Below are 13,174 nucleotides of genomic sequence, written 5' to 3' on the forward strand. Positions count from 1 at the left end.
GTTAAAAGCAATCCTTTCTTGATAATTATAAAAAATGGATTTCATATTGCAGAGAAAAGGCAATACATTTTGATCGTTCTTGTCATGCCTTTTTGTATTCCTATTTAAAAGTGCCCCCAACACTTACTCCACTGACAACTTTTACAGATCGGTGGAAGCGATGGCAGCTCATGAATTTGTGACTTCTGCCTTGGCTCCTGCTGCAGCAAATAAACTGCTTTTATGATGGCAAGGAAAATTGTCCAGGCTGCTAAATTGTGGGTGTCTGTCGGTAATGTAAGCTGTTCTCAGGGCAGCATAAATCTGGTGACGGATTGTATTTAAAAGGGTGTTCTCAAGTTTGAAAGGAGATGGGGTCCAACTGCTGGAACCCCCCACCGATCCGGAGAACCGGGGCTCAGAAGAGCATCGTGTGAATGCTGCAGTGGTTAGTCATGTGCATTGCCGCTCCAGTCATTCTTAATGGGACCCCCGGAGATAGTAGAGTGCTGTGCTTGGCTGGTTTTCGGCACTCCCATAAGAATGATTGGAGAGGCAGTATGCATGATTGACCACTGCAGCATTCACACAGAGCTCTTCAGAACGATTGGACCTCCAGCAATTGGGAAGTTGTTCCCTATCCTATAAATACGGGCCATTTTTCAATTTTGAGAATACCCTTTTAATGGGGGTTACATGGTGGTCTTAGCACTCTTTAATGTGAATAGTGAACATTCCTAGCACAGGTTTGTAGTAACATTTAGGAGGGTTCCCTGCATTTACCACATTGTATATATATTATTACATATATTAATATATGTATATTATTTAAAAAGAGTATATCAGCACAAATTGACTGTTCAAACAAAGCACAACATCTGTGGCACCTTTGGCTTGGCAGTTCAGTCAAATTCCCACCTATTTGTGTTCCATCTATCTCCACCTTCCTCTTCCTTCATTGATCATTCTGACAGGAGCCAGTGGACAGTGGAGATAATCATAAATAAAGTAGATGGGAAGGTGTACTGAACTGCTAGGCCATGTAAAGTGTGCATCAAGCACATGTGCTTGGTTTGAACAGTCAGTGATAGTTAATGATCCCTAAAACAGCCACACAGATGTCTCTACTTCATAAGGATTCCTCCAGATGCATTATGTTGATTCTTAAAGAAGCATTCACATCTATATTTTGTATGTGAATATATGCATGTAGTATTGTGTGAGTGTATTAACATGTTCATTTACTGCTGCTCTCTCCGTTGTCCAGCACCGTTCTCCCCTTCTCGGTGACATCACCCCTCTGCAGAGTTTCTGGGTCACTCTCTGTTCTGTGTGACCCGGAAGTGGCTTTTACAAATGTCAGTGAGAATGAGGTTCTATAGGCTTTCATTATAAGGCCACGTTCATACGTTCAGTATTTGATCAGTATTTTACATCAGTATTTGTAAGCCAAAACCAGGAGTGGAACAATCAGAGGAAAAGTATAATAGAAACATATGCACCACTTCTGCATTTATCACCCACTCCTGGTTTTGGCTTACAAATACTGAGGTAAAATACTGACCAAATATTGAACATGTGAATGTGGCCTAAGGCCCCCTTCACGCATCCATTTTTTATATCCTTATGCCATCTGTTTTTTAAGGACCGTAAATGCAGACATACACACACCGATTGTATTCATTGGTGGTGCGCACTTGTCAGGTTGGTGTGAAAAACCCGCAGGCTAGTCTTAAAGCAAGCTTTAAAAGCTTTTTTCACATACAAGCTTTTACTCCATGAATAAACATTACTAATAAAGAACTAAATCATGAAGTCATTTTGGTGTCCACATTTTCCTTTTCTTCAGATTAGACCATTTGTTATGTTCTTGGCGCCCTGTCCGCTCTGTTTATGGCAGGTTTTTGCCTGATGGCATGGATACTTGTCTCCCTTCACCAAAAATAGATTCTATACCTCACTTGCCATACATTAAACAGCTGAAGAGTTTCTATTGTATATTCCATTATTTTTCTTCATATCCCAGAAGACAATGGCAGACTGATAGTGCTCGGATGATGACTCCTATGTGAGCAGAATGTATATCTTGCAGGGACCTGGCGACAGATCTTCTCAGAATGATACCTGACAACGATCTCTTCCTAGTCAAGCTGTGCGCGTTTTACCCAGGATGCAGTGCGGAGATTAATGACCTGCATAGCAAAGTACGTTCCAGAATCCTGATATTTTCCGATGGGTACCATACTTGATGAATGTCTGTATATTATTGAGGATGTCTCACATGGGTATTGAAGTTCTACCAATTGACTGTCTTCATGTGCAGATCCATCTGCCGGACTAGTGGGTGCTGCTATTTTCTCTTTGCACGTCGATCTGAGATCCGTGTCCATGTGCACTAGTCAGAAAAAAATCAACCGCACTTTCATAAAGACTTAAGGAATTTTCTAATGCTGACATTTTATCTGTACATACAGCAAAACAGCATGGTGTTGGGTATAGCAGCATATGCGACCAGAGCGCACACTGCACTGTTCTCGAGGATCCCGTACCTATCTCTGGACACAGTGACTATTTCAGAATGGCCTTGGATGGGTCGAAACTTCAACGTCTTCGACACCAGTCGCATATGTCGCTATACCCAACACCGCGCTGTTTTGCTGTATGTACAGTAGTAACAATCTTGCAGGTATGATAGCTGTTATGTTTCGCTATTTAAAGTAATCATACCTGTACGATTATTACTTTGTTTCTCTTAGGCTACATTCACACAACTGTATGTCCACAAAAAAAAAAACTAACCACACACAGACAGCATTAGGACCAATGTTGTTCAATAGGGCTGTTCAGATCAGATTTTTTTCACACACCGAATGTCCGCGTGAAAAAATTGCAGCATGCTCTATTTTCTTCCATATTACCTCCTATTGGGATTCTAATTTGGATCATCCATATTGCTTCTGATTCTTACAGATAAATTGCAATTAATATTAAAAATTGTTTTTGATCTTGTATATTTTAATAAGGAAGCACTCCGATTAAATATTGGTTGGTTATACCTGTGTAAATGTGTGTGCAATGTAGTGTAGATGTATTAATATACTCACCGATCACTGTGTACGCCAGTTACCAGCGCCACTCCGATTCTCTTCTGGGTCATGTGACGGCTATTCCCACCCACCAGATCACCCGGAGGTTTGTGTGTGAGCCGGAAGTCGCTTTTACAACACAAGTCTATGGAGCCTTGATTGGATTTTCAATAGACTTACATGGTGAAAGGAACATCTGCAGCGGTGAGGTGTAATTGCTGTCACATAACCTGGAAGAGGACCAGAGCAGCGCCGCAACCTCAGTAGATGGTAATTGGTGATTATATTAGCACACCTACACTGCCCTACGTATAAGTTTACACAGGTATAGCCAATAAAATGTTTTAATGGGAGTGCTTCTTTAAAAGGGTTGTCCAGAACTTTAACATTGATGACACCACCACCGATCAGCTGTTACTGGTGTCGGCCAGCACTGCTCAGTCAGAGAGCTGCACGGCACAACTCTGTCCACTGTATAGTGGCCGGGTACGGCACATCCACTCCTTATTCAAATCAAAAGGGGACAGGTGTGCAGTACTCAGCCGCGGCCACTATTCCTTTGACTGCTGTGCAGCGTGGTAACGGAGCTGTGCAGCGTGGTAACGGAGCTGTGCAGCGTGATAACTGAGCAGTGCCGCCTCTGCAATTGAAGAACAGAAGTAAAATTTGACAAATGGCGTGTTATGTGACGTGTATGATTACAGTAAATACATGTTTTTATGTTGTTGGATAACCCCTTTAAGAGGTCCACCATATGTGACATTTTGGCTCTTTCTCAAGCAATATTCCCTGCTGCTCTTCTGTGTATTCAGTGTAACCTGCCAAGTACCGAAGAATGCGCACAACTTGCCGAGAACTGCCATGGAGATGGAGACGTCTTTCAAGCTGTTAAATATTATCTGCTAAGTTCAGAACCTGAAAAGGCGCTGCCGGTTGGGATCGATTATGTAAAAGGTACCAAATAACGGCTGCTGTAGTATCAGTAGATGTCACGGCTGTTTCTGGTGCAATGGCGAATAATAGAAGCTATTCATCGTGTGTCCTCCCATTGGGTGAAGGGTTTGTATCTGCGGGCACAAGCAGGGACACCATATACTTTGTGCAGTATTTTAGGCTTTGATCATGACCGTCATAGAATGTTCTGTGACTTGGGGGCATGTCCTGTGCAGTTTACATGGTTATGCTACATGTCAAGGTTCTAAGGTATGAAAATGCTTCTCTGCATGTGCTTTGTGCAGGATGAAAGCGTTTCTACACTGACTCATCTGTGTGTTCTGCTCCATTTTCCATAGAACAAATCAGCACTTGTGAGTGGACCTTGGATTCCATATGTCCAATCCTTGATCTTCTCAGTTACATTAGGACGGAGAGATTAGTACTACATAAATGTAGTGAGTGAGTATTCATTCCCCATCCTGTACGTCTCTGTATGTTCCGCTGCTGTACAGTCACCTACTGCACGTAGACCCCCCACCTATATACAATCTAATTAGTATGGGGGCCTCCTGCCCCTTCCCTGACAAGTGATGCCCGATGTGTCCGATTCCAGATTGCACACGGGCGCTTGTCTCATAGAGAACACATGTGGGCTTGTCCAAGCCAGCGCTCCAGTATATGGGGCAGAGATAGCAGTCGGCTGAACAATCATTTGGTCGTTAGCGATTTTTGGGAGCGAACTTACTATTGTCACTGTAGGGGTTTGAACACGGGAGGAGATGACTTCTATGGCCTGAATCCTATGAATGTTAAGATAAAATCAACTCGCTGAACATCGCAATCAACCCAATTATAAAAAAAAAGATGCTATACAGATGAAAAACTGATCTCGATAATATATAAAGACATTCCTGATTCAGATAAGGCTAAGTTCACATTAACGTTTGATTCCGCAACGTGGTGCTGCGGACTTCTTCCGCTCCGCGTACTTCTGCATGCATCCTGCGTACCTATGTTTAACATTGTATACGCAGGGACATGCGTTATATGCAGATGCGTCGTTTTGACGTGCCCACCAAAAGCAAGAAAATGCAACATGTTGAGTTCGGCGGGCACGTCAAAACATAGGTGCGCAGGACACATGCGGAAGTAGGCAGAGCCTAAGGAAAGAAGTGCACAGCACCACGCTGCGGACTCTAATGATAATGTGAACCCGGCCTAAGTCAGTGGTCCACTATTTTCCTGATCTTGTCACATAAAAAGGCACTTTTGTCCTCCAGATATAGGGTTAATCAGCGGGTTAGTAGCGTTCTAAAGCTGCCCAGCTCCCGCACTTAGACACCTGCTGCCAAGAGGCAATTAACTTTGTTCTTCCAGGCAGTGTTCGCCATTCAGGCACAGGAATGGTGCCGACACGGTTCAGTCACCTCTCTGTGAATAGTGACCAGCGGCTGAAACCACTCTCCAGGCCCTGACTGACATCCAACCCTAATGCTGGGTGAGCTTTCAGTCAGAGCAAGGGGCGCGGTTACAGCCGCCTCTCTATACACAGGCTCTTAGGTTGTGAATGCTATTAACCTGCAGATTAACCCCATAGCTGCAGGTTAATAGCGTTTTTTCACGTGACAGGTTCTTTTTAAGCATGGAAATGTATGAGTACATTACCATCTAGGTGTGCCCCTACACAGTCTGAAACTGCCCAATCATTACTGGCAGCCAGATTATGTAGGCACGTATGTTTCCAGGAAGAATAGCTGAGAAATTGCACAAATTATTTTCTCACTTATTCATCCTGAAAAGATTACGGTAATTAAAATTGTAATTTTTGGAATGAATTGCAAATTACTGTTACTAAAACTAACACCGGGTGAGCTGAGATAAAACAGGTATAGAGCAGAAAAAGCAATATATGGTCAATTATCTCTTCCTTTCTTATGATATATTTTTACAATTGGTCACATATTATATTATTTTGTGTGAATATTTATCATATCTTACCCTGCAGGTTCCGCAATGAGCTACTCATATTGTGTGGATACATTGGGGCATTACTAGCCATTAGAAGGCACTATACAAGCATTGTTCCTGCACTTTATGAATATACCAGGTAAGAGTCTTTTGTTAGTGGCATAAAAAAAATGACCCATAATAAGAATATACACCATAAACATTGTCCTCTATAGAAACCATTAATTGTCTTTCTAAAATACAGTGTGATAAAAATGCAAGGCTTGTAGAAAAATGTGCTCCACCATTCATGTTACAGATGGGCACATGTAGTCACACAAGTAATCTTGTGCCATGTGAAGAAGTGATCCTAATTAGTAACATATAGTAACATAGTTAGTAAGGCCGAAAAAAGACATTTGTCCATCCAGTTCAGCCTATATTCCATCATAATAAATACCCAGATCTACGTCCTTCTACAGAACCTAATAATTGTATATAGTAACATAGTTAGTAAGGATTTAGTAAGTAATTAAAAACACAGTTCTCCATTATTATCTAGAAAAAAGGGCAGCGGAAGAGGCATAAAGGGTTGTTAAAGAGGACCTTTCACCAGTTTCAATTGGCAATATCGTTATTTTTGTAATTCCTCTTCTCCGTAACAGGGATATTAGCTTGTAAAGTTTAGATTCTAATTTATCCTTCAACTAATGGTGGTGGAGATTCATTTATGGGGTCATTGACTTTTTCCCCTGCATGACATTAACCAATCATAAGCAGGAAGCGTCAAATGGGAAAAAGAGAACAAGCCCCCAGAGAAACTTAGAACAGGCTTTCTCGTGTGTAGCACAAGTGATAACACACAGCCGTGGTCTCCTCACTGATCTCACTGTCAGCATTTACTGTGAGTACAGATACATGAGCTGTTTGTCATTACAAACACTCTCCATCTGCAGTTTTCATCCCACAGCAGTCAGTGAGAGGGGAGTGGTTATTAAACAAAGCACAGCTGACCATGCAGTGGGAAGAGCACTGCAGCTGCAGAGATGTTTGTAATGGCACATAGCTCTGCTTTACTCCCCTACCCCTTTTGACAGAGGATGTCAGCAGTGAGGAGATCAGAGATATGTGTCATTACATGTCTTACTTGTCACGATTCTGTTATGCAGCCCAATCTAGGGTAGGGGGCATGCTGATCTGTCAGCATGGTGATAGACAGCTCAGCTGTCCAATCAAGAGCAGGGAAGTGCTGAGCTGTTAGTGTCTTGAGTGACTGTTTAGTTATTCAATCAGGGAGTGGCGGGGCTTCCTCCATGTGTTTCCTGTCTGAGTAATTACTTTGCTATTTAGCCAGCTCTGTGCCTTCGATTACTGCCAATTGTTGCTTTGCTCAAGTCGTGTATGTTTGCGCTGTGCTCCTAGTCTTGTACTCTGATCTTTGTTGCTCAATCCTGTTTTTTTGTTGACCATCCGTTTACCTAACCCTTTTTCCGTGATCCGCTGCCTTTTTGAAATTCTTACTTGGGACTGTGACCTGATTTCACCTTTGTCTCACCCCTCTGTCTGTGATGTACGCTCCTGGCTTTTGACGTCAGACCTTGACTACCCAGCCTTACGGCTTGTCCGTGACGAGTGACTAGCGTCACATTACTATACCACACAGAAAAATCCTGTTTTTACATTCTCTGGGGGAGGGGAGACTTTCCTCCTCATGACGCCCCCTGCTTATATTTGGTCTGCATCCTGAAGGGGAAAAAGTACACAACCCATTTGTTGAAGAGGAAATTCAAATTTAAACTTTACAAGATAATAGCTCCAAAACGGAGATGAGAAATGTAAAATCTATAGTAGATGTGACCGGTTTAACATGCTAAACCTGGTGAACTGTCTTCTTTAACAGTTGAATATTAACATTTTAGCACCATTACATAATAAATGATTATGGTAAATCTCCGTTTTCCAATTGAGTCCCTGCTCACTAGATAAGCACTACGCTCCCGTCGGTTGCTGGGACCAGAATTATTTGAATGAACTATATATCTACATCTCTATACATGGGATATGGAGATAGTAGTAAATGCAGTACAATGGCAGCCGAGAGCTATAAACATATGTTTTAGAATGAAGTAAAAAATGTAGACCTATTTACACAAAAAAACATTGCATTTAGGGATGTTTACAGCTTTAAAATTGTCTTCTAAAATCTTTTAATAAAAGTATACTTTGGAAGATTCTTATACTATGTGATTGACTCCCATTGATCTCTAGGATGTAGAAGCCCTCATCATCGTGCCCCCTTGTGTTGTAGCTCAGACATCTTTGGATCTCAGTGGCTAACCAAAGAGTCTCCACTGAAATCAATAAGACTGATCATTCCGGTTATGAGTCAAGGCCCTAGCACAGAACCCAGAAATAAATGTCACCAAGGGTCCCAACTCCCAGAGGCAGTTTCTAGGTGTAGTGTGGTGGTTGTATGTACCTTTGGCCGGCATATTCTAATGCTCGCTCTTCCTTTGCGGTCTCTACCTGGACTCGCCACTTACTTTATATTGTACTGTGCAGCATTGCATGACTCGGGTGATTATTGCTGAACCTGCTCCTTGTGCAGAAGATATAACCGCACCTTCTTCTTCCCACTTTGCAGTCAACTTCTAAAACGTCGGGAAGTATCTGTTCCTTTGCAGATTGAGCAGCTCTCGGTGGAGTTGGATGCGTGGAGAGCATTTACAGTATCAACCAGCAAGTAAGGACCAACATTCAGGAGACATTAGAACGCTCATTGTCTAGAATTTTGTTTCCTATAGTTTCCATACTGTCTTAGTTGTAGTAGAATATACAGGATACCTGACCTACTCTACAACTGACTGCAGTTACATGTAACTTTCATTATTTCCTATGAAAAGGAATCTGTCAGCAAGTTGTAGCTATCTTGTAGCAATCTTGAGCAGCCTGATGTAAGAGCATAGACCCGGATTCCAGCAATGTGTCACTAAGTGAGCTGCTTGCAGCAGTTTTGATGCAATCGGTGTTTTCTTTGCTGCAGATCTACCCGTTCTCTAAATGCTGTGCTCTGTATAACCCCGCCCACATCACTGATTTGCTGCTTTTTATGTATATTTTGCATTGGCAGAGAGCTGCCAATCAGTGGTGGGGGTGGGGTTTCAACTAGTCCTGTATTGATAATATCCTGCTGATAAAACTTTGATTGAAACTACAAATATCAGCCCAGTAAGTGGCACATCGATGAAATCAGATTCTCTGTTCCTACATCAAGCTGCTCTCAGATTAAATAGCAAAAACCTGCTGACTTATTCCCTCTAAAAGCTTGCAAGAAAAAGGTGGCACAATATCTTTGTATTAGTCTACCATTGTGTTCTTTTCATGTAACAAAACACCTAAACAACAAGGATCCCTAAAAAATAACTTTTATTAATCAGTAATTAAAAATCTCTAATCATGCCACAAATAGTAATGATAAATTAAGTAAACAAAATTGTGTACCTATTTGATCCTAGGGCGTCTCTACACTGGAATCTGCCTGTCAGTGGAGGTTGGCACCCTAATTTTCTGCGGTAGGCGCCCCCACTCCGCGTCGACTCGACCCTCACAAATCCCTAGAATTCCCTAAATAAGGAACCCTAGAAAAAAACTGACAATATCCCTATGGGAAAGAGACCTACCCCCACTGTTAGGCAGGTCTCTTTCCCATAGGGATATTGTGGGGGCGCCTACCGCAGAAAATTAGAGATTTTTAATTACTGATTAATAAAAGTTATTTTTTAGGGATCCTTGTTGATTAGGTGTTTTGTTTTCTCTAGGGTTCCGAGTTACCCCTTTTTCGGTCTTTTTCTTTTCATGTAACCAAGATTTTATTACCATATATTACTGGGACATAGCATATGTTGTTTTACTATATTGACTTGACATATTAGCAATAGTGATGAGCGAGAGTACCTGGATAAGGTGTTATCTGAGCATGCTCGTGTGCTAATGGAGTGTCTTGGGCGTGCTCGAATACTATGTTTGAGTCGCTGCGGCTGCATGTCTCGCAATTCCTGCATGTGTTTCAGCTGTTGAACAGCTGCGAGACATGAAGCCACGGCGACTTGAACATAGTATTCCCAGAGCTTGGGGGTGAAAATGACTTGTGCCAGGCAGTGTTACCATAGTACACCTATCAGTATTTCCTGAGCTTCGGTGTACTATGGAAACACTGCTTGGCACAAGTCACTTTACACCCATCAGTAGAGGAGATGATATTTAATGTAATGTATATAGAAGTGTTATAACAGATAATAATATTGATCAGAAGAGACCCAGGCAATCTCTCTTTGTGCCAAACCTAAGCCATCAATCCACTTCTCAAACTTAGTAATGGGGTTTCTCTTCAAATAAATACCGCTCTCCAAGTTCACTAACCAATTAATTGTATTTATGAATTCTGGGATTGTGTGTCTGATATGTGGTATTGGGCTAATAATTTCTTGGCCATAAATGGTATACCGGACACCACAGTCTCGCCGTGGTCATCCATAAATCCTCAATATGCCCCAGTACACATACAAAGGGATATGATCATTATTGTCTGAATATAGCCTATTAATATAATTTCTAGTACACGATTCCAAAACGATTCCAGATTGAAGCAGTACCACTTCATATATAGCAGATTAGCGGAGTGCACCTTACATCTTGCATATAAAGGATGTAATCCAAGCCCTATATCAAACAGAAATTGAGGAGTTCTGTATGCCTGGGGCACTACATGTACATTAGGGGCAGTTGTGGAACTCTTTCCAAAATTTCTTGCCAATGTCCTTCTTCTATGGGATCAATCACATTTTTTGTTTGAATGAATCTGATATTTAACTAAAACCAGATCTAGAAGAGCACGATATAGCAGACCAGACTACTGGAGCCTTGTGAGGAAACGATCCTCTGTAATATCAAGTTCTTGGGGGGCACACAGCCTGTGCCATCAAGAATGAGCCCCTCTGTCTGATATGCATGGAATCTCCCATTAAGATATGGAAACACGTCTTCATCCCCTTTAAGCTGCAGCATTAGAACCCCTTCAATTGATGTAACAGAATGAGCCACTGGGTTTCCCATAGTGAAGTAAATTGTGTGATCCCATGCAGGCCCTGTGATTCTGTTACCGTCCACCAAAGCCCGTGTATTAGTAGTAGAGTTAGAGTTTTGCCACAACAGGCTGTAAACCTGTATGCTTCCAGAGCAGCACATAACCTAGATGATTAGTAGGCACTGTGCACCCCAACCCCAGGATCATCCCATCCACAAATATGTTGGAGATGAACTAATCTCATAAACCCATGGGTTTGGAACTGCCAAACCATCCGCACTTTTGTCTCTTTGTAAAGTGACCAGCTTTATCCACGGAGTCTGCTTTCCAATATCCGTTCCCTGAGCAGTTACTTTTATATAAAATATAGTTGGGGTATCCAAATTGGGTAGTTCCTCAAAATATGTAGCAACAGAGGCGTCCAAATCTAGCTTAGTGTGACACATTGTCTCTGTTATCACTAGGGAGCAGAGCTGATTGACTCCAATTAATCACCAAACCTGAATATTCCCCAAATCTCTTAACTGTCTCCATCACTAAGGGTAGCATGGAGGAGGCTCCCGCCAGAAACAGACAATCATGAGCATGCTACCTTCTCCTGTACATTCCCTCTGTGAAAACCCTTTAAACCCAGATGGCTCCTAGTAATTGCAGGGAGAGGTTCATTGACCAATGCGAAGAGCAGGTGACACAGGGGTCATCCCTGGTGTGTGCTCCTGACCAACAAAAACAGCCTGAGAAAGTCATCCATTTACTCTTAGCCTTTGCCGTCTGTTCCCCATATAACAACTTTATCCATGAAATGAACTATGAGCCCATGCCAAATTTTTTCCAGCACTGCCGATAAGAATTCCCACCCAGTGGAATCAAACACCATGGTGGAGTCGAGTGAACACATGACCCTATCATGTGCATTATCTACCGGTAATGGACGATTAAGGTGTGAATGAAGAATGTTAACAGCTGTAGATGTAGTGGGCATAAATCCCAACTGGGCACTGTGCCCAACAGCGGATAGATCCTTGTTGAGTCTGGTAGCTAGGACTTTTGCTATTATCTTGATGTCTGTTTTCATTTACGTAATGTTGAAGAGCAGATGTAACCAGTTTAACATCTACAATTTGGAGCCAGAAGGAATCCATAGACCATAAGATTAAGGCCATTTTGGTGTAAGAATGACGCATAGGGTCGGGACTCGTCAACAAAGGTGGATGATCTGATAAGGCTCTAGGTAGATATTTCACAGATTTTATACGGTATAAGGGGAAAGATATGTTCTGTTCCTAGAACTAAATCTATACGCGATAGTATTTCATGAGATTTGGAATAACAAAGTTGACGGACCTTTGAATGCTTTATTCGCCACAGGTCTGATAGTGACCGTTTCGACAGTAGCTCATCGAATTTAGAGACGGGAGAAGATTCCGTAGCAAGGTCTGGCTTACGCCTACCCCAGTATGGGTGAATAATATTGAAATTATTGGCATGGGTGTAGAAGGTGTCGCTATCATCTTCATTATCTACTATATAATTGTCTAAGGGTCACTTCCGTCTGTCCTTCTCTGTCACAGTTATTCATTCGCTGATTGGTCTCGCCAGCTGCCTGTCATGGCTGCCGCGACCAATCAGCGACGGGCACAGTCTGGATAAAATGGCCGCTCCTTACTCCCCGCAGTCAGTGCCTGTCGCCCGCATACTCCCCTCTGGTCACAGCTAACACAGGGTTAATGCCGGCGGTAACGGACCGCGTTATGCCACGGGTAATGCACTCCGTTACCGCCGCTATTAACCCTGTGTGTCCCCAACTTTTTACTATTGACGCTGCCTATGCGGCATCAATGGTAAAAAATGTAATGTTAAAAATAATAATAAAAAAAAAAACCTGCTATACTCGCCCTCCGTTGCAGCTCGCGCCAGCCGCCATCTTCCATTGCAGGTTCCGGTGGCAGAAGGACCTGCCATGACGTCACGGTCATGTGACAGCGACGTCATCACAGGCCCTTCGCTACGACATCATCACAGGTCCTGCGCTAATACCAACCCTGGGACCGGAACCTGCCGTGGACTACAAGGGGCCCTCGGAAAGGAGAGTATATGTTTATTTTTATTTTTTTCACCTGTGACAAACCTGGCTGGGCAATAT

The 13,174-nt window shown here is 42.5% G+C and overlaps 1 protein-coding gene across 9 annotated transcripts in view; it reads left to right on the forward strand.

Moving 5' to 3' along the window:
- WDR17 (WD repeat domain 17) overlaps window positions 1-13,174 on the forward strand; it is a 174,415-nt gene that overhangs the window by 151,118 nt on the left and 10,123 nt on the right. For 8 of the 9 annotated variants that reach the window (XM_069744255.1, XM_069744256.1, XM_069744257.1 and 5 more), the window contains 5 exons: window positions 2,072-2,183; window positions 3,878-4,019; window positions 4,358-4,460; window positions 6,007-6,108; window positions 8,593-8,691. In XM_069744255.1, coding sequence (XP_069600356.1) covers window positions 2,072-2,183; window positions 3,878-4,019; window positions 4,358-4,460; window positions 6,007-6,108; window positions 8,593-8,691 — 558 coding nt within the window. Of the gene's footprint in view, window positions 1-2,071; window positions 2,184-3,877; window positions 4,020-4,357; window positions 4,461-6,006; window positions 6,109-8,592; window positions 8,692-13,174 lie in introns of those variants that run through there. The other variant, XR_011316989.1, reaches the window with a different exon arrangement.

This window comes from Ranitomeya imitator, chromosome 1 (assembly GCF_032444005.1).
Source record: "Ranitomeya imitator isolate aRanImi1 chromosome 1, aRanImi1.pri, whole genome shotgun sequence".
Taxonomy (NCBI): domain Eukaryota; kingdom Metazoa; phylum Chordata; class Amphibia; order Anura; family Dendrobatidae; genus Ranitomeya; species Ranitomeya imitator.